Raw genomic sequence first — 22,132 nt, 5'->3', positions numbered from 1 at the left:
TCTTCTATGACTAGCTCGCAGATAATTCACACATCTTCAGACCGACTCATCAGATCATTGGATATAAATCATGCAAGGCCTACCTTTATTGATCTAGCACAAACGTATCAATTATCACTTAGGCAGCCATCATTGGATTATCTACAATTGTTGATAATCGTCAGCTAAATTTTCAACTAGATCAGACTTTGTGCTTGAATTCATTTTCCCATCTGTATTTTCAGAGAAAGAGGAATACAGGAAATTTAATGTTCGATATGTACATCTTGACCTGATTCCTGAGCATTGAACAACCTTTGAATTAGGCGTCTGTCGGATTTGATTATTTTTTGACATTGCTTGTTGTGAAGACTCAAGATTTATATAGATCTCCTAATTTTTGATTGTCTACAGTCTACTTCTCTCCGCATGGAATGTTGAAAATATTTGGCAAACCTTTGATCAATATTTGAAGCGGGAGGGTCATCACCTGCGCACGCGCAGGAATTGAGTCCAAAGCGACGATAACAACACGCTAAAAACGCAAAGGCTCATGGGTAGGCGCTTGTTTTTAAACAAAGCACGCTATGGCCATCTGACGCGTGCGCAGGTGACGACTCCCCGCTTTAAAGTAGTATCTGCCACTTTCTGGATGGTCCAAGGTGATGATGAAATTTAGTGACAAATGTACAAAATGTGAAAATATTTACATTGAATTTTGGACGGGAAAATATCTGACACTCAAAGGGTCAACAAAAAACTGACATATGACATTTACCATATATTGGGATAGGTTATATCTGTAACTGTGCCCTGTTATGCTAATGTGAACTGTGTATAATATATCATATTATTATACATCTGTCACCGTAACGCCATAAGTTACAGCGTGCCGTAATTTTGCGGTATTTTACGGGGTATTTTTATACTACCATATTAGGAAATGCGAATTCCAAATATAGAATGATTACGCGCGTCAACGTCTTCTAATAATAAAAACAAACATGGCTGCCACCAGGATTTGACCGGACTCTATACAAAGAAGTACGCTGATTCTGTTCTAAACTTTTTGGATTTCGGCATTCCCATGATGTATCATTGAAAGGAAAAGATGTATGATTGCGCATCGATTGATACTCTGTACTGTCTTCGTGCATACTTTGAGGTATCCTTGTAATAACCTCATATTATTTGCATATTAATTGTATTAACGAGTTTAAGATTTCACAAGGTGTCATAGAATGTACTAATGTCAGAAGTATATGTAACATGCTTGTACTTTTTACATACAAATATAAGTATTTATTCAGATCAGCATAGAGACAACAGAGTAAGCCATAAAGCCACGCACCAATGGAACCTTTACTTAAAGATAATTATGCCAACGATTGCCTCCTGGTACCCATAGGTAAAGTTAAATATGCCAACGATTGCCTCCTGGTACCCCTATGTGAAGATAAATATGTCAACGATTGCCCACTGGCACCCCTATGTAAAGATAAATATGCCAACGATTGTCTACTGGTACCCCTATGTAAAGATAAATATGCCAACGATTGCCTACTGGCACCCCTATGTAAAGATAAATATGCCAACGATTGTCTACTGGCACCCCTATGTAAAGATAAATATGCCAACGATTGCCTACTGGTATTGCTATGTAAAGATAAATATGCCAACAATTGCCTACCGGAACCCCTGCATAAGTACAAATATGCCAATGATTGCCTAATGGTACCCATAGGTAAAGTTAAATATGCCAACGATTGCCTACTGGCACCCCTATGTAAAGATAAATATGCCAATGATTGCCTACTGACACCCCTATGTAAAGATAAATATGCCAACGATTGCCTACTGGTACCCCTATGTAAAGATAAATATGCCAATGATTGCCTACTGGCACCCCTATGTAAAGATAAATATGCCAACGGTTGCCTACTGGTACCCCTATGTAAAGAACAATATGCCAACGATTGCCTACTGGTACCCCTATGTAAAGATAAATATGCCAACGATTGCCTACTGGCACCACTATGTAAAGATAAATATGCCAACGATTGCCTACTGGCACCCCTATTTAAAGATAAATATGTCAACGATTGCCTACTGGCACCCTATGTAAAGATAAATATGCCAACGATTGCCTACTGGTACCCCTATGTAAAGATAAATATGCCAACGATTGCCTACTGGCACCCCCATGTAAAGATAAATATGCCAACGATTGCCTACTGGCACCCCCATGTAAAGATAAATATGCCAACGATTGCCTACTGGTACCCCTATGTAAAGATAAATATGCCAACGATTGCCTACTGGTACGCCTATGTAAAGATAAATATGTCAACGATTGCCTACTGGCACCCCTATGTAAAGATAAATATGCCAACGATTGCCTACTGGCACCCCTATGTAAACATAAATATGCCAACGATTGCCTACTGGTACCTCTATGTCAAGATAAATATGCCAACGATTGCCTACTGGTACGCCTATGTAAAGATAAATATGCCAACGATTGCCTACTGGTTATGCCTATGTAAAGATAAATATGCCAACGATTGCCTACTGGCACCCCTATGTAAACATAAATATGCCAACGATTGCCTACTGGCACCCCTATGTAAACATAAATATGCCAATGATTGCCTACTGGCACCCCTATGTAAAGATAAATATGCCAACGATTGCCTACTGGCACCCCTATGTAAACATAAATATGCCAACGATTGCCTACTGGTACCTCTATGTCAAGATAAATATGTCAACGATTGCCTACTGGTACGCCTATGTAAAGATAAATATGCCAACGATTGCCTACTGGTACGCCTATGTAAAGATAAATATGCCAACGATTGCCTACTGGCACCCCTATGTAAACATAAATATGCCAACGATTGCCTACTGGTACCTCTATGTAAAGATAAATATGCCAACGATTGCCTACTGGCACCCCTATGTAAAGATAAATATGCCAATGATTGCCTCCTGGTACCCCTATGTAAAGATAAATATGCCAACGATTGCCTACTGGTACCCCTATGTCAAGATAAATATGCCAACGATTGCCTACTGGTACCCCTATGTCAAGATAAATATGCCAACTATTGCCTACTGGTACCCCTATGTCAAGATAAATATGCCAACGATTGCCTACTGGTACGCCTATGTAAAGATAAATATGCCAACGATTGCCTACTGGCACCCCTATGTAAACATAAATATGCCAACGATTGCCTACTGGTACCTCTATGTAAAGATAAATATGCCAACGATTGCCTACTGGCACCCCTATGTAAAGATAAATATGCCAACAATTGCCTACTGGTACCCGTACGTAAAGACAAATATACCAATGATTGCCTACTGGTACCCCTAGGTAAAGATAAATATGCCAACGATTGCCTACTGGTACCCCTATGTAAAGATAAATATGCCAACGATTGCCTACTGGTACCCCTAGATAAATAAATATGTAAATATGCCAACGGTTGCCTACTGGTATCCCTACGTAAAGACAAATATGCCAATGATTGCCTACTGGTACCCATAGGTAAAGATAAATATGCCAACCATTGCCTACTGGTATCCATACGTAAAGATATATATGCCAATGATTGCCTACTGGTACCCCTTTGTTAAGATAAATATGCCAATGATTGCCTACTGGTACCCGTATGTAAAGACAAATATACCAACGATTGCCTACTGGTACCCCTAGATAAAGATAAATATGCCAACCATTGCCTACTGGTACCCCTAACTAAAGATAAATATGCCAACGATTGCCTACTTGTACTGCTATGTAAAGACAAATATGTCAACAAAACTATGCCAATGCCAATTACTGTTTACTTCAAACTTCATGTAATGACGATTAATTCTGTGATTTGCCCATCTTCGCTAGCCAGGGTTCGTTCATGTAGCCATCACCTCGCCGATAAACATATATAACCAATGTATATTTAAGGTTTATTACCCAAGTTGGTAATACCAGTGATTTTCTCCAATGTATTGTTCAATCAAATCGCTCGTTATAGCTATACGACGTACCAAATGGATATGTCGACAATAGAAGATTTTCTTCCCAGTCAGAGATTTAACTTATGTTATATAAGTTTAAATGGTGGCTGGAAATCCAGCTAATTGAATCAATTCAATCTATTAATTTGTTCCCAATTACTTAAAAAACTAAAGAAACACATCTATAAAATACACAGTAATATTCTCGTGCACGTGGAAGCTGTAATATGCTCATATTTCATTGAAACATATTTTTCAGCTACCATGTAATATAGCTAATCCGAATGACTGAAAGTTTTAAACAGGTGTGATGATATTAACCACTGATACATATAACGTTGCTGCATTATGCATTTGACTACGGATTATACAGTAACAATTACATTTTTATTTAAATTTACCGTGTATATATGCAGAATTTAGGGTTTTTTCGACAATTTCTCCAATTAGAGGTTAAATCTACGGTAAACTTCTGGACTTAATCCATCATTACCTGGGGCTTTATTGATTGGTAAACACCTTAGCGCTTCAAATGCCTTGTTCATTTTACAAGAATCTCTTTCCATGCAATTAAATTTGGAGTGTGTTGTAAATAAATTGTCGTAAAAATATTTAATTTCTGCTTGAACATTTGCATTATGTAGAGATCTGTTGTTGCTGTCAATCAGCATAGAAATTTGTTTTGTTTTTTTGCATTATGGTGCTAATTTTGTATTTGTTTCACCCTGTTCGTACCAGCTTCCACGGGAACGGACTATTGCTCCGTTTGTAATGAACGCATATTTCCACTGTAATTGTTTCTGTGTGTTTTCGAGCTCATTTTGAATATTTATAGTTGAATGGGTTGACATCAATTTATCTAATTCCGTTAGTTTATTTTCCAAATCACGTATTTAGTTTTTCCTGGCAACTGCTTTTGACTGGCTATACTTGTACAATGTACAATTTTCCCACAATAGTATACTGTTATTATGTCCAAACTCGTCAACCCACGTTAACAAATTATCCTGAATTAGATTAATATAACTTGTATCTTCCAAAAGGGTATTCTTGAATGTCCAATATGATGTTCCAAGTCTACATCGGTCAACTCCAATGGTTAAAGTTATATCAGAATGGTCCGAAAGCACACAGGAACAGCTAATTGGATCGAGCTAATAACTAAAAAATAATCTAAACGGCTTTGTATAAGCCTGAGTCTTAGGCGTCGCCAAGTAAAACGCTGAGTTTACGCAGCCACCAGATGTCAATCAAATCAAGTTCTGAGCATATATCCTCACATTTTGAGAGTGAGTTACGCCAAAGTGTCGGGTTACCGTCCATTCCATCTTGAAGAATATTTGGTGTAAAATTGTGGTTCCTTCCGCAAATAAATTCACTGCATGGTTGAATAGTAATAGAATTAAGTGACGAAATAGTCGATTCCAAAAAGAGAACATGATCGGTTTCATTGTTAGGTGTGTATGAATTATAACAGTGTAGGGATTACCCATAATATCTATTGCGATAATAATGACTCTTCCCATGTAATCTGTTGTGACTGAATGTATTGTATAATCCTGTAGATTACGAAAGACGATGGCCGTACCTCTACTCAATGAATTTCCATGAGAAAATATGCAATGACCAGACAATTGATCTGTCCAAATCTGCTCGTCTTTCTGGACTGTGTGCGTTTCCTTGAGGAAAATGATCTGCGATTTATTCTTTTTTAGCCAGTCAAAGACAGACTTTCTTTTCTTTTGGTTTCCTAAACCCCTTACATTTAAGAAAATTAAATTAAATTTACTCAACATTACAAGAATTACAGTTAATTTTATCGATCGGGTGAATTACATGTAATGTTTTTTGTTTCCAAAGAAAAAGTAGTACGTGATGTTAAAGCATCTTTTTACTGTTGTGTTTGGAAAAACATTTCCTATTGCACTTTTAACAGCTAGTTCATAGTCTTGGTATTACACTAGTCAACGTATAATGAATTCATATGAACAAATATTTGCCGACAACACGTAGTCAACTTAATTCGTGTGAATAAGTGTGTCACCATCCTTTATTCTATGTTTTTGTCATATTACCTCAAATCCTGCAAATAGAAGTGTTCATGGAATCACGGGAAGAAACAGCGTGCATTACTATGTGATAGCTGTCATAAAGGTGATTGACAGGTCATACATGTTTTCAACTTTGAAAGGAGAAAGTGTGACTTACACAACAAATGATGTTCACAATCTACTGTCATGCCCTCGTGATACTGCTGCTTGCAAGACTACATTCTCATTGGCTCCTGTGCAAACCCAGATGGTGTACCTGAATCTAGGCCATTTTGGCTTTACTTGGGACAGTTGTGGTCTACTTTGCTGCTGCGATATTGTGAGACAAGTGATACAGACTTCAATCATTATTCTGTTAACTGCTCTGTGATATCCTGCTATCAGTGGTGCCCCAGAATAACAGCGATCCTCTGCAAGCAAGACTCATGTTTATCTCTGTCGTTGTGTTGTAGAAGCCATTGACTGTCATCCATTTCCACATCCTGGGACCGTGAGTTATCAACAATGCACACCTCCCAAGGCAATCCCCTATTTTAGTGACTTTATTCATTGTATTTTTCTGTTCTTTTGTTTTGAAAGGTATTAAAGCCAAGAGCTTCAACTTGATATTTTGGTATATGTGTATTTCATTTCCAGTACTATTGTCTTATCTACTCCATTCTAGCAGTGAAAGTATCCCTGTGCAGTGCGAGTTCTGTGGGTGGCCCTCTCAACAGCGATAAGCAGGCCTTACACTGTGACAAAGTATTTACCGACAACTTGTCAATTCATCTAGTAGTCAACTAATTATCAATAGCAAAAGCCCTGCAAAAAAGAAATAACAAATAATATTTGGGGGCATTTGTCTTGAGAGGGGCATTTGTCCGAGAGGGGGCGATTGTCCGGGAGCGTTTGTACTGATACCGCCTGTAAGACATGCATTCTGTTTTACTATAGGGGGGATTTTACACAGCAGTGTACAGCATCTCTCTTCTAGTTAGACAGCTTGCAGTCGAAACCGAAACGCCGATCGAATAGCCAAACAGCTAAAGTCAAGGAAACAGCACAAACTCAACTTTGAGATAATCCTGAGCAACCAAATTTATATGAGTAATGTCTGTTCTGATCAATAAATAGTCGACACATTGCTTTTGGTCCCGTTATTCATGTTGGATTCTATACATGTTAGTACAACGCACAATGCAATGCGCGTATCAATGACGTCATACACAGCAAAGATATAAAAAGCGCCAAACGACAACAATACTAAAACTAACGTTAACGTCTGGATATTACATTTCTCCCTTTCTTATGAGACTATGATTTTCATCGTACAAGATATTGGGTAGCATAATATAATATAATACGATGGAGCGACAAGGTTTTTGTTCAAGAGTTCATGTGCTCAAGATCAAGAGTTTGTGATATTTCAATAAACGATATTAACGATATTCTCGACATTATATAACAATAACAATATGTATATAAAGTAATATAAATCAACCTATCTGAGTGATAATCTCTTCTGCGTTGATCTTCTCATTAGCATACGGTTAACAATAACATATCAGAAAAAAGTTCAAACTTAATCGACTAAGAGTCACAATAATAAGTTAAGAGTTCACTCGTAATCATTCTAGTAAGCTGATCTGCATCTGTTCCTCTGTGGTCTACTAACTGGTGGTTCAGATTTCAGTTTATTTGGTGTATTGCTAACAGTTTCTGATTCTGCTTGCTGCTTTGGTTGTCTCACTTCTTGCTCTTCCTGATTGGTCATCAGTAGTAGTTGTTCTCTCCAGTCTTCAGAATCTAACTCTTTATTGTGAGTTAGAGGTATTTGTTGTTCTTCATCGATGTTCTGGACTACTGCATTCACAAGCTTGAATTTGCTTGCATCACGGTATGCATCACGGTATGCTTGCATCCTCCAAGTAAAATGTTGTCACGTTGATTCAGACATTTGGTATGTCTCTAAAAATTCTGTAGATTGTTTCATCAAACAAGTCTTGAGAAGACTTAGCTCCGAATATCAATCTTCTTGGTTTCATATTGCCCCATGGTGTGCTGAATGTAGCATCCGCTTGAGACTCTGAGTCAAGTAAAAGTTATCCCTGTCTTATATCTAACTTGGGAAATACCACACAATCATTGAATTTGTATGTAAACTCTTCAACCACGGGTCCCTGTGTTATCCTGTGTTTCTCTCCATGAACTTGTTTGGAACTCTCAAGTCAACACCTGCTCTGATCATGTGGGTATCTTGTGGAATCTAGGTTTCGGTTATACTACTAGTGGTGAACACGATGTCACGGGTTCCCCCTGAGGTACTTCCTCAAATGTCCCCTCTTCAGTGTATCGCTGTAACCATTGATTTACAGGTTTCTGCAAGTAGTATGCCACTGTTCTAGGTCGCTGTGTTATTGGTACTGCTTCTGGTTTTATGCTAAGCTTGGCATAAATCTCTTTGTCATGCTTTATATCTCTTATTCTTTTAACTGATTTCTGTCTTTTGTGACAGCCTTGATATTGGGTTTAATACTTAAGCTATTGGTTTCTGCAAGTGACCCATCTGGGTGAAATTGTATCATGCCTAGCTTGATGAGGGTGCTTTTTCTGATAAGTGGAGGTGAGTTAATTCTGCCCTTGACCACTATGACCTTGGCTGCTGATCCACATGCCTCATTTCTCACAACGGTCTTGAATTCACCTTTGACAGGTAGACTGCTTTGCAAAGTGTTGAGCTTGACATGACTCTTCTCTAGTGTATGTACATGTATATCATTAAATCTGTGTACTGGAGCTTTAAACTGATGTTCATCCATAATGTTGACATTTTCACCACTGTCAGGTTCTACACGAGTATCAACATCATGAATTCTTACAGTTACAGTTTTGTTACTGTTGGTGACTTCACGTATCTTTCGTACTTACTTGAGATGTTTGACAGTTTGTTTGAAATATTCATCATTAGAACCTGTATTACTGCCTTGCATCTGCTCTGTAGCCTTTTTGGTACTTTGTTTTTGTTGTCTTCTCCAGTTGTATGTACTGTGTTGATTGGTGTCATGTCTAGATTTTTGTCTCATGTCAGTTTCTTTCATGCCCTCATCTCTGTTGCTGGTTTTACATACTGAAGCAAAGTGGTTTTATTTCTGGCATTTTCTGCACTTTCTGCAATTTTGACCTTCTTTATGAGCTCCATTTAATCCACAGTATCTACACGGTTTCTGTCGATTTTTTGATTTTCTCTTTTCAAATGTACCTGATTTCTTGTGTTGCTTATATTGCCTTACTTTAGCGACTGACCTCTCTTCTAGCAGTTTCATATCAGGTAGCTGTAGTGATGTGTCCTCCAACTGAGCTGCTTTGGTTAGTGGTTATGCCAAAGACCATTCTTTATTAATGGCTTTCTGGATTATGGCCTGTTTGTCAATTGTTAGAATCAAATGTTCCAAAATTCGCTCATCACAATTGAAACTCACATTCATTAGCCTTTTCGCTGAGCCTAGCTGCATAAGCCATAGTGGTTTCATTAATTTCTGGTTTCATCTTGAGATATAAGTATCTAGCGTGATGCTTATTTTTTACTTTGGGGTGTAGTATGCATCAAGTTTATTCTTCAATTTTTGATACACATCGAGGCCAGCTGTAGTAGGATCAGGTAACCTTTTCCCAATCTCGCTATTTCTTTTTCCCCATAAATTATCAACGCATCTTTCTTGTCTGTGGGCTCCCAAGCTTTGCCAGTTGTTATGTGATCATCAGCATGTGTGAACGGTTGGCATTTGAGGTTTCTAGTTTCTGTGACAACGGTTACTGACATTGGCCATGCTGTCTGTGTACACGTCGCAATTCTCACGTTGTCGCTGTTTTCTCAGTCAGTTTCTGGACAAATTGTTTTGCTCAAATTTATCACACATTCACTTTGGCACTCACCAGGTATTTAGGATTGCCTTCTTGTGGTTCTTTCGTCCTCGTCGCCAATGTAATGTTTGTCCCTTTCAATAAATAGTCGACACATTGCTTTTGGTCCTGCTATTCAGCCATGTTGGATTCTATATTTTTAGTACAACGCACAATGCAATGCGCGTCTCAATGACGTCATACATAGCAAAGATATAACAAGCGCCAAACGGCAACAATACTATTGGATATTACAATATATGTTGCATATGTAGGGGTAATCTTGTTACACTGCTCAACAACTATCCCAAAGTACAGTTTTCTTTGAGTTATCTTTGAGTCTTTGTTTTCACCGTCACGGATGGTTGACAGGCAATAAAAATACCCGGATGTTCGCTCCCTCCTTCAAGGATTGACAAGCCTTGAGTTATAGCATCACTCGTCGATGCTCGTGCGAGAATGGGATAATTTCTTAGCTCGCGGAAAGTTATTAGCTGGTTTCACTGGTTCCTGGCGTTCTGGTGAGCTATTAAACATTCACTTGTCGAAATCCCTTCCCTACAGAGACATGGTCGATTTTATTACAAGACCGCACACCTTTCCACAGTAACAGCGGAATTCAAAACTATTGCAAAATTATTCCAAGCATAAAGTCTTACTAGGTGGTTTTCTGTTCAATTGTGAACTCGCGCGAGACGAACGTCTGCAGCATATGATTTTGAACTTGAATTTTTTTATAGCTCATAGTCAAAAGACCGAAGAGGAGTATTACGTTTAGATACCTTTATTTAATTAAAATTTACCATCGCCAAATATGCACAGCACATTATTAAGCGTGGATGTTAGAATAAACTTCAGGTAGCGACTCACATTCGTGGCCTCCCATTTTATATCCTATTTTTCTTGGTGACAATAACACTCTTTGTAGACAATTTGTATTTATATCATTAGATATGCGTGCAAAATTGGTGACGTGAAAAAAAGGTTTTCAAAATGTCCAACAATTGACTCATTTTCTGGTTATGAGTTTTTTTTAAGTGAAAGTGGGCTACTCATTTCACGGAAGAACTGTATACAGCCGTGCGTTGTCTTTTCCACCTGTAGAGCAGAATATATTGCATTGGCAAGTGTTGTTCAAGAAACAAAGTTTTCAAAACAGTTCTTTTCTGACATGAGTGAACAGTCAGTCAAAAGTCCTGTTTTGATTGTTGATAATCAGAGTGCCATAGCTTTAGCTAAAAACCCAGTGTGTTATAAACGATCAAATCACATTGACATAAAGTATCATTTTTTTTAAATCTGAAGCTCAAAATGACAATGTTGAACTTTGCTTTATTGAAACCAGCAGAAATATAACTGTCTTATTTACTAAACTAGTGTCAATAGCCAAGTTGAATGTCTTGAACTTAGAGCCAACTTAAATTTTAAGAGGGGGGTGTTAGGATAAACTTAATTTAGCTTTCTTTCTTATTGGCTGAGAAAGTCATGCATATTAAATGAGTTGTTATACCACAATTCCTTGCGCTTGTTCTTCTCGTGTTTCGACCAATAAAAGACGTATAGATTACTCCGATACACATTTTAGCCTTGTTATCTACAAGATATACAACTGCAACCCAGCAGTAGAAATACACTTCAAAATACTTTTTGTCGAATACTTTGACATCACTAAGCGGAATCTTGCAGTTAACGGAAAGTAACGCGCGATCTTTGACATCACTATGCGGGATATCGCAGTAAACAGAAAGTAGTCTATTAAACTTAAAGCGACTCGATTTTTGGAAAATATTATGAACTGAAGTTCTATCGAAAGTTATGCATTTGTTTTGTTTTTATCAACTTAGTAAAATTCATGTCATTCAACCATAATTTGAGGCACATTTCAGGTGCATTGTCTTTCAATAAATATGTTTCTACGCGTGGATCAATGGGGTTCGCCTCAGATGGGATAACACACTCCGTCTTTTTTTCCTGCAGTTTATCCCGAAACTGTTGCAAGTCTCTCATAAACGTAGGTCCATATGCATCTATCTTTTCCCACAGTGTTCTGTTGAAATGTTCATACAGCAACAAATCACCACTGTTCCATCTGAGGATTTTGTCACGCGTGTTTTGTGTGATTGTAAGTTTGGATTGAGCTACACCTTTTGAGATGTAAACAATATCGTCCATACTCCAACACAGTTGATTCTTTAATATCAACAAGGACTCATCAAGGTATTCCGTGATGAGAACAAGGTCAATCTCCCTGTCTAAGACTTCTATGTATTTGTAGACAAGGTCATCTGTTAGATTACTATTAGTTCTGAACCCAAGGTCATGGAGTTGACCGTTGTGACCTTGATAATTCCCGTAAGATATATCTTCCAAGAAGTGCATTGGACTTTGCATGAACGTGGACAATAAATCTGGGTTACTTCCATTCTTCGATTTAATTGTTCTACTCCACTGGAAGTAGCTGAACGCAGACACAAGCTGATTTACAGGATGACGTAATACAGTGACGTAAGTTGCATTGGGAATAATAGCCTCAATTTCATGTCGATTATAACCCACGTGATTAGTTAACATGTCATAATGTTTCCCGCCGTTTAGAGAAGGGAATCTTCGCCAATTCACCATGCTGCGCTTGAAACCCGAACTTGCAGAAAAAACATTACCATTTTCAGGAAGAACAAATGACAAATTACGCGAGTAACCAAATCGTTGAAAAATGGAAGCCGTTGTGCTACTTGCAGTTTTGTGAGTTTTTATAAATACCACCCTCATCACTTCTCTGCATTTAGTGCTAACATTTCTGAAATAGTAAAAGACGATACATAATTAGCACATAAAGCAAAACTGAAGACAGATGTACCTAACATCTTCTACTACGAAATGTTGCATGGGAGCGAGATCTGGTCACCAACCCTGCGCCGAAGGCGCGACCTTACTTAGGAATCCGGGAAATTCTATTTCCTGCATTTTGAGGGGAACATTTTGCTGACACAAATAGTTTCAGCTTGATTGTGAAAGAGACGCCCCAACATTTGTTTCGTGCACCGCCGCCAATGGAACAATGTGGAAAATTATGAGGAACGAGGCATGCACGTATTACAGCAGACTGTTGACAGTCCTCAGGCCTAATTTGTTATTATACTAACTAATTCCGAAGGTGTCTGTGCCGCAGTCATTTCATTTCAGCGAAGACCAGAGGCCTGAGGGCTATTAACGCTTGTAAATGCCCTCACGCGACATTACTTGATGCAATGATCCCGGAACCCGCCGTAGGCAGAAGTATTTTCATGCAAGGTCAATTTTGGATCACCAGGTCATTCTTAAACGCGCAATTAGGACTGAATCGAGAACCAATTTTGGGTGATACCAGAATTTTACTTCTATAGCATGTGTGTGGGCTGTATTTGCATATGGTCAATTCACTGAGGTTATATGTTAGATGGCACATTGCCATCGCCATGCGATAAATTCTCGATTTTTATGGGTTATATCACTCCAATACAAGGCAAGCAAATGACGTCACCCGGTTTTGATAGTAGGCGGAGCATGGCTCAGTTCACTTCCTGTTTTGAGGTCAAAAAAAATAAAGGGCACGGATTTATGTGCATTTTTCGCTGTTCTTTCAAGCTCGTGACCAGGAGAGTTTTAGTAAACATTAGTAAACGTCAAAGCAGATTTATTATCCCTGCAGTATCGCATATTTTGCCGGTCATACTCAAAGTGAATGAATTCTATCATCTTGTCACTGTGCTTGGCTGGTTGCATGGTCGTGACGTTGCGCATGAGCTTTCAATCATTCTCTGTTCAGTACCGGTGGATAACCATGTTATGCCGGTTGAGGGCATTTACAAGTGTTAACAGTCCTCAGTATTCAGTATCCTCTGGAGCGGACATCCGAGCATTTTCAAAGTCTAGCGACCCTCTAGGTGAAAACAAAGGCCCACAACTCACAGAAAACGGTACTTTGGGATGATTGTTGAGACTCCTCTGAACAGTGTAACAAGATTAGCCCACAGTCCCTCTATCACCGGTCTGGAAACGCTTAGTATTCTATTGTACTAACCCTCGTAACGGGCAAATAAATCGTTGACACCTTACGCCAAGTTATCCCGAAAATAAACTCCCATTGATGTAGTCGTGCTTATCATTAACCCACTGGAAGTTACCATGAGACTTAGCAATTTGGGTCATTGCGCATGCGTCATTACCAGCACACGGATCACAACATTACCATGTGGAAGGCTTACGACGATTTTGTCGAATTCGACGATGACAACATTGATTGGGATTTTGTTTTAAAAGACGTCATTGAGGAAGAAATTTATGAAGTGTATAAAGATAAACCATGTAGTTCAACCAGTGTCAAAAACATACCGGAGAAACCTTTTACGAGGCATGATGGCCCACACGCCTGTCAAAACTCCACAACTGCTGTCTGAACGTAAACAAAATTTGTCAATTTTACATCCCAAACAGAATTAAACCACCCCATTAGTTTCAGAAGTAGTTTCTTTAATCATCAAATAAAAAATGGAATTGGAGAATTCCCTTGTAATCGAAACAGAAACTAGCGTTACAATTATACGACTGAGAGAATGATGTGATCCAAAATGGCGCCGTCGTGAATACAATGACGTGCAAAACCAAGACCCAAAAATCATACATCTTGTGACATTAAACAGTATTTCAATTGATTGTGTTGCCGATATACATAGTTGTTGCAATTAATATGCCTGAAAAACAAAATAAGCAGAAAACAAAAATTACCGAAGTAAAATGTGTACAACATCGTTACTGGGACCGGCCATTTTGTTTTTAACGACGCCGTTTACTTCTTAAAAATAAGTGTCATTTTTTGAACGAACAATCATCAAAATCGTATATTCAACATGACCATTGTGCTAAACGTATTTCAAATCTACCAAAAACACAAATGTTGTCATGTTGTCAAGAATGTACCGTTAATGAGAGGAACAGAAAGAAAAACGAGTCAGTTTACAAGTCACGGCACAGTCCCTCTATTACAAAAGGTGAAAAAAACATGATTTCACACAAGAAAACGTCGAGCATCAACATATTGTATACAACGAAATTTACTCTCCTTAAAAACAAAGACGTTACGAATCAACTATGGTAAAAAATATTTGTACATGTATACGGTATCGATTATGTTCTGGAAACGTTAAAAAATAGATAACAGCACTGAACGCGATGTATCTCGAAGCTATCAACAGTATAGTACCGCGCTTCGCGAGAGCCCTTACAAGCGTAGGCCCACTAATCCCGTCGATTCAGAGGTAAAACAATAGGCGTTTCCAGACCGGTGATAGAGGGACTGTGATTAGCCCGACGTGTGTAACATATATAAATTTGGTTGTTCTGGATTACTTCAAAGTTGAGTTTGTGTTGTTTTCTTGAATTTTCACCGGTTCGACCGGCGTTCCACAGCAGCGCGCACAGAGCCCATAGAAATGCATGTACAGTGATGCGTGTCTGAGCAACGTGGAACGTCTTGTGACGTAGCTCCGCCCCGAGGATACTAGCAAATTAGGCCTGAGGACTGTCGACAGTCTATTGTTAGCCGTAAATTCGCCAATTGAGTTCCTCACATTTATATACCTTTTATTCGGTACCAGGGATGATTACGTAAGAATACTATGCGACACAGGTGTTCCTTTCAAAGATATTTCAACGACATTACGTTATAGTGGTGGTCCGTTGTTAGAGGGCGCTAATTAAAGAAACGATTTCGTGTAATTCTACTTACTTTTTGTAGTTCACCATATTAATGCCATACATGTATTTATAAACGAAACTACAGCTGACTAAGAGTATAGCCGATACAGCAAACGTAAGCCTTCTTGTGCAGCGTGCCATAAAGTATTATATTAGTATTGTAGATATAATATACTGGCGTCTTCTTAAAATGTATCCGTGGTTAGATCACAACTGTAATGGTTTACATAAACTTGTATTTAAAATCAAACCCCCATTTCTTCCTTGAAAACGACATGTACTTGTATATATATAGTATTCGAAGGGACACATTTTAAGTGTTGCCTTGATAACTTAAATATCGATAGCTAATAGCGAACTGATAACAGCTGTGTTCAAAAATAAATATAGATATGTACAAAAGACTGTCATTTGATGATTTAATGAAGTACACTAATGCACATGCGCATGTGGCACGTTAAACTAATTCAAAATGTCTACACATTTTCAACAACATTCTAGCAAAAAAATACTCTAGTATATCATTCACTCTAAATGAACCAATTCACGATTATAATATCATTGTTTTCCGCTAAACATGTACTAGCAGATACACCGACAAGTTGTAAGAAATGTTATTTGAATACAATTACAAGAAAAACCACCAGATAGAGTGGATTTATATATATGAACCCACAGTTTTAGTCAAAGTCGAGCCGCGTCCACAGCTCAAAGTCTAACTAAGTCCCCATCTCAAAATCTAACTGGGTTCCTAGATCAAAGTCTAATTAAGTCCCCATCTCAAAGTCGAACTGAGTACCCATCTCAAAGTTCAACTGAGTACCCATCTCAAAGTCTAACTGAGTACCCAGCTCAAAGTCGAACTGATTACCCAGCTCAAAGTCGAACTGATTACCCAGCTCAAAGTCGAACTAAGACCCATCTCAATGTCTAACAGAGTACTCATCTCAAAGTCTAACTGAGCACCCAGCTCAAAATCTAACTGAGTACCCAGCTCAAAGTCGAACTGAGTACCCAGCTCAAAGTCTAACTGAGTACCCATCTCAAAGTCTAACTGAATATCCAGCTCAAAGTTGAACTGATTACCCAGCTAAAGTCTAACTAAGACCCATCTCAATGTCTAACGGAGTACTCATCTCAAAGTCTAACTGAGTACCCAGCTCAAAGTCTAACTAAGTCCCCAACTCAAATTCTAACTGAGTACCCAGCTCAAAGTCTAACTAAGACTAATGTCAATGTCTAACGGAGTACTCATCTCAAAGTCTAACTGAGTACTCATCTCAAAGTCTAACTGAATAACAATCTCAAAGTCTAACTGGGCTCCCATCTCAAATTCTAATTTAGTACCCAGCTCAAAGTCTAACTGAGTCCCCATCTTAAAGTCTAACAGAGTCTCCATCTTATAGTCGAACTGAGTACCCATCTCAAAGTCCAACTAGGTTCCCATCTCAAATCTAACTAAGTCCCCATCTCAATGTCTAACTGGGTTCCCTTCTTAAATTCTGTTAGAGAACCCAGGTCAAAGTCTAAATAAGTCCCCATCTCAAAGCCTAACTGAGTACTCATCTCAAAGTCTAACTGACGACCCATCTCAAATTCTAACCGAGTACCCATCTCAAAGTCTAACTAAGTCCCCATCTCAAAGTCTGAGTCTCCATCTCAAAGTCTAACCGAGTCCCCATCTCAAAGTCTAACTAAGTCCCCATCTCAAAGTCTGAGTACCCAGCTCAAAGTCTAACTGAGTAACCATCTCAAAGTCTAACTGGGTTCCCAGCTCAAAGTCTAACTGAGTACCCAGCTCAAAGTTGAACTGATTACCCAGCTAAAGTCTAACTAAGACCCATCTCAATGTCTAACGGAGTACTCATCTCAAAGTCTAACTGAGTACCCAGCTCAAAGTCTAACTAAGTCCCCATCTCAAATTCTAACTGAGTACCTAGCTCAAAGTCTAACTGGGCTCCCATCTCAAATTCTAACTGAGTACCCAGCTCAAAGTCTAACTAAGACCAATCTCAAAGTCTAACTAAGTCCTTGCATACGTTCAGAAAATAATAACATGAAGTTGCGTATTTATATTGTCATAAGTACCAGTGCTACTATGTAAATAGATAGGCAATGATAGACAGCATAGTGCGCCACTTAGTGGCGAGACTAGACGAATCTATCGTACATGTACACACAAAAAATGGTAAAGTTATACATGAATCTGAGCTCATACGAATATATTACAAACTGTACATGGAATGTGACTTGCATAATGGTATAGAAAATGACTGAGAATTTTAGATGAGTGTAAACTCAACTACACGAGTGTCAACTCAACTACACGACTGACGGCGACTCGGCATGTAAACTACACCAACGATAAATCAACTAAATCGATAAGGCTTCCGAAACTAGTCTAAACATAACAAAAGTCTTTTTCTCTAGTAATTCTCTAGTAACTCCTCAAACATTACCTACCTCGTTGGCAGCATAAACGATACTTGGGCAGCGAAAAGACGAAAACTAGGTGCATTTCACTTCCAGTGAAAGCGAAAAATGGCGACTGCCCCAATCCTCGTACAGAGCGTGCACAACACCAAAAACTGCTGTGAGATAAATAAATGAGTGGAAGCACTAAAAGAATCAGGAACAAGTCTAAACAACAAAACTACAGTACCTATTAGTATGACCTGTAGTAAAATTCAGAAGAAGACGTCTTTCATGTGTACATAGCACGCCGACAAATGAATGAGGCTAAACAAAGTGCGGGAACGCAGCAAAGTTAAGGTTGCTCGGGCAACGGCAGCCACACGGACAACATTTAACAGCCAGGGGATGACGATGGATGAGGATCGGGTCCTGGGATTTGGTTCTTGGCGAGAAACCTGATTCGTGTCTTTAGCACAACTTGATTGCCCATAAATGTGGACCGACACCTACCTGAGGCGAGGGCAAGTAGGAAGACTATTTTCCACGTCAAAAATATGAGTGGTGCTGATTGGAGAGGCTCAAAGGGCGGTCTGCTTAGAGCAGACAACACAACTGATAAATCCCAGCTGGGCGGTTCCCTTGTACAGGGCCTCGGCCTCTGATAATGGAAAGCAGTAAATAGTTTCCTAATAATAGGACAATCAGCTAGTCTTATTCCCAAAGCGTTCTCAATGGTGGGGGACAAGGCCGACCTGTAGCCAACGATCGCTGCATAGGACAAACCCACTTCGTCAAACGAAGGAGTCTGCAACCTGGCCAATAGAGGGATGGTATGGATAAATCTCCCTTCCACTACACCAATCAGTGTATGCTCGCCACCCATCTAGAATTGTAGGCAGCGTTGGTAGAGTCCCTGTTTGCCCTGGCCAGAATGTTGGCAGCTCGCTCAGGTAAACCTCTCATCTGTGCGAGTCTACTGAGAGCTTTTATGCTTGTAAGTGGTACACCACTGGGCTCATTGGTAGTGCACCGACCGGTTGGGACAGCAGGTTCGATAAGTCCGGACGCACTACTGGTGTTTTGACTAGCATTTCCAACAGACCTTGGTTGGCCAATTGGGTGCGACCAATGACAATATGCAGGTGCGCATCTGTCAAAGTTTTCTCCGGTGCCCGGTGAACTAGCGGGGAAAAAAGGAAAGGCGTGCACATTTATGTAGGTCCACGGGATCAACACAGCGACCCTGGCCCAGGCTCCTTGAGTCGGCAGGAGTGTTATGTATGTCGGGAGCTTGGCGTTCCAGAGTGCGGCAAACAGGTCTATCTTTGGACCGTACCACAGCCGAAACAGCCTGGAGGGTATCCACTGTGGTATCTGCCACTCAGTGTTTTGGAGACGGAGCCGCCTCGAAAGGGTGTCTGCAAGACTGTTTCTACCTCGAAGGTGGTGTGCAGTTAGAGGGAGGCATCTGTTACCAGAGTCATAGCTGCGGCGAGTGGGTCCAAGGGGGTTGAGTAACTAAATTTGAACGCTTAACAAAGCTAAAAGTTTATGTTGCCTATAACTCAAAGTTAGGTTAACTGTTAATTGAAAATCAAGTTACAATTTAGGCGTAGTTTTGCAAAAGTGGGCATGGTTTTTAAAATGAGATGCTGAATTGTTCAAGTTACAAAGAACGAGTCTGCTATTGAGGTTGATCAGATGCACGTATGCAAATTATTACCGATGAAAGTGACACAAACACTTCATTTTACGTCTTGATTATAATCTGATTGGTCGCTCCAGAGTCAAATCAAAATGACTTATAAGATTGTGCCTGATTGGCTACACAAACCTAACACTTAACAGTCAAGCTGCTTGTATGTTGAAAGGTATTTTCAACCAATCAAATTATGCCTTGCATAAATGCTATGATTAAACTGTCTCCATGTTTCATGTCGATACTGATCTTTCAAGTTGTCATTCAAGTGCTGTGAAAATCAGGGTTTGTTTACGAGTTGACTTTTTGAGCTCACAAAAAGGTGGGCTGGAGGATTTGCGCTTGCGCTTGCAAGCTGGGCACAAGAGAAAAACAAATGCATGCAAAGCATCAAACTTGTATCAATAGACGAGAGTTCATCTACTGGTACCTTGGGTTGAACACTAAACAGGAGTCGACCTGAGCCCTGTATTCATGATGTTGTCAGAGTGAACTATATTTACATTCGTTCAACACTATGGATATAAAACAATAAGCAAGAGAAATACCTTGAATGCATATGTGTACACCATCAATGAACAAACTTTGATTCCCTGTAAATTACAATTCAAGCAAATTACATGAAATTCATTTAATTTAGGGTTTTACAGATTTTACAACTGTTACTTATACTTAGTTTGGTTCATCTGATTTATTCAAAACAGTGCACATCAATTTGCTGCGCATCCACCTTATTTTGTTTGATTGGGCAGCCAATCACCAAAGTCAGAATATCGCCCACTCTGACAACACTATGGATCCAGGGCCTTAAACCTTGACAAATTACCACAGACTCAAAGAAAACAACAAAGATATTCATTTTCGGATGGGACTTTAGAGAATATGGAGTCATCAAAAAACTTTTAAATAGGTGGTTTTCCGTTCAACTGCGAGATCTCGCGAGTTGCGTGATAGATGCGCACCGAATGTCTGCCACAAAAATCAAACTATTTGATTTTGAATTAGAATTTCTTTATTTTGTAGCTCCCACTGAAAGGTCGATCTTTGACAGAGGAATATTGCGTTTGAATACCCTTACTTAATCGAAATTGACTATCATCAAATGTGTACAGCACATTATTGAGCTTAGAAATATCCTCTAAAATACTTTCGAGTTTGTTTAATCCCACCTGATGTATGTTGCCAATACGACGCTATGACTTTTGTTTGTCCTGTTTTTAAGTTCGATTTCACGCATAACGCGGGATCTTGCAGTGAACGGGAAATGGTTTATTATGTGATCATGTTCCTTGTACTCAAAAAATTCACAGAAACTTTCTTTTTGCAGAAATAATGCATTCATAATAACTACACACAGATTGCACACAGTGCTTAAACCTTCTTTTCTAAAGACTAGGACAGATGTTACAAAACAACACAGCACATTTGTTTCTTTCTTTATTGTATATATACATCTTGATACACAGTGTTGTAAATGCGATCATTTCCCGACAATTTATAATTCACTACTTAAATGTCAATTGACCTTTTCATAAAATCTTACCACCAGACTTTCCCGCCCATTTTTTCTGCACTTTTTTCTAATATTCGTCAATATTTCTGGAAATGAACCATAATATTGTACCAACAAACAAATTAGTAAATTAGTAAATTTTCAGTTTTTACTTAAAAAATTTTGCTATTTTTGTCCCAAAAGAATGTGTAAACTATTTCATGAATTTGTAATGAAAAGAGAGAACTGTTGGTGAAAGTTTAATTAAACAGCATTCTGACTAATAGCATAGTAGTGGCTAATGTTCAAAAAAAAGCGCATTATATTAGGTAAATTATACTGCAAGAAAAGGTCATCTTGTATCATTTGGCAAATCAAATACACTGTGTGAAACATATTTACAACAGAAAACACCGTGGAAACCAGTACACATTGTCGGACTAGCAAGGGTATATACCAGAATATATGTGAAAATTATCAATTGTGGAAAGATCAGTCGAACAGTTCTAAATTTTACTGCAAATATCCAGTAACTAACATTAAAAACACATTTTCAATAAGTTGCTTTCTCTGGCGATGAAACCTTACAAGATAACAAGACCAGTTTTTACTGCAAATGTCCTTGTTTTTATTTACGTCACAAAAGAGTTTCAGAGCTACAGGCACAACTTACAGGAAACATGTATCCAATACTCATTTTAGAGAAGAAGAAAAAAACAGGTTTTGAACAAAAAATTCTGATTTATAATCAACAACATTTATGAAAAGTAGTAAATTTTGAACGGGAATATTTTGTGAAAAGAGACAAAAGATGGAAATGGCAGTGAAAGGGTTTATTTAGATGATGTTCGATAA

At 38.7% G+C, this 22,132-nt stretch overlaps 1 protein-coding gene across 1 annotated transcript; it reads right to left on the bottom strand.

The window, feature by feature from the left end:
- Window positions 1–11,741: 11,741 nt before the first annotated feature.
- LOC144362658 (galactosylceramide sulfotransferase-like) lies at window positions 11,742–16,713 on the bottom strand. The gene is made up of 3 exons (XM_078013787.2): window positions 16,584–16,713; window positions 14,310–14,370; window positions 11,742–12,735 (listed from the first exon to the last, which is right to left on the bottom strand). The coding sequence occupies exons 1-3, from the start codon at window positions 16,711–16,713 to the stop codon at window positions 11,742–11,744; spliced, it is 1,185 nt and encodes a 394-aa protein (XP_077869913.2).
- Window positions 16,714–22,132: the final 5,419 nt, after the last annotated feature.

Source organism: Saccoglossus kowalevskii, chromosome 20 (assembly GCF_978046115.1).
Source record: "Saccoglossus kowalevskii chromosome 20, keSacKowa6.1, whole genome shotgun sequence".
Classification (NCBI taxonomy): Eukaryota; Metazoa; Hemichordata; class Enteropneusta; family Harrimaniidae; genus Saccoglossus; species Saccoglossus kowalevskii.
This window is presented reverse-complemented; position numbering and strand designations above follow the sequence as displayed.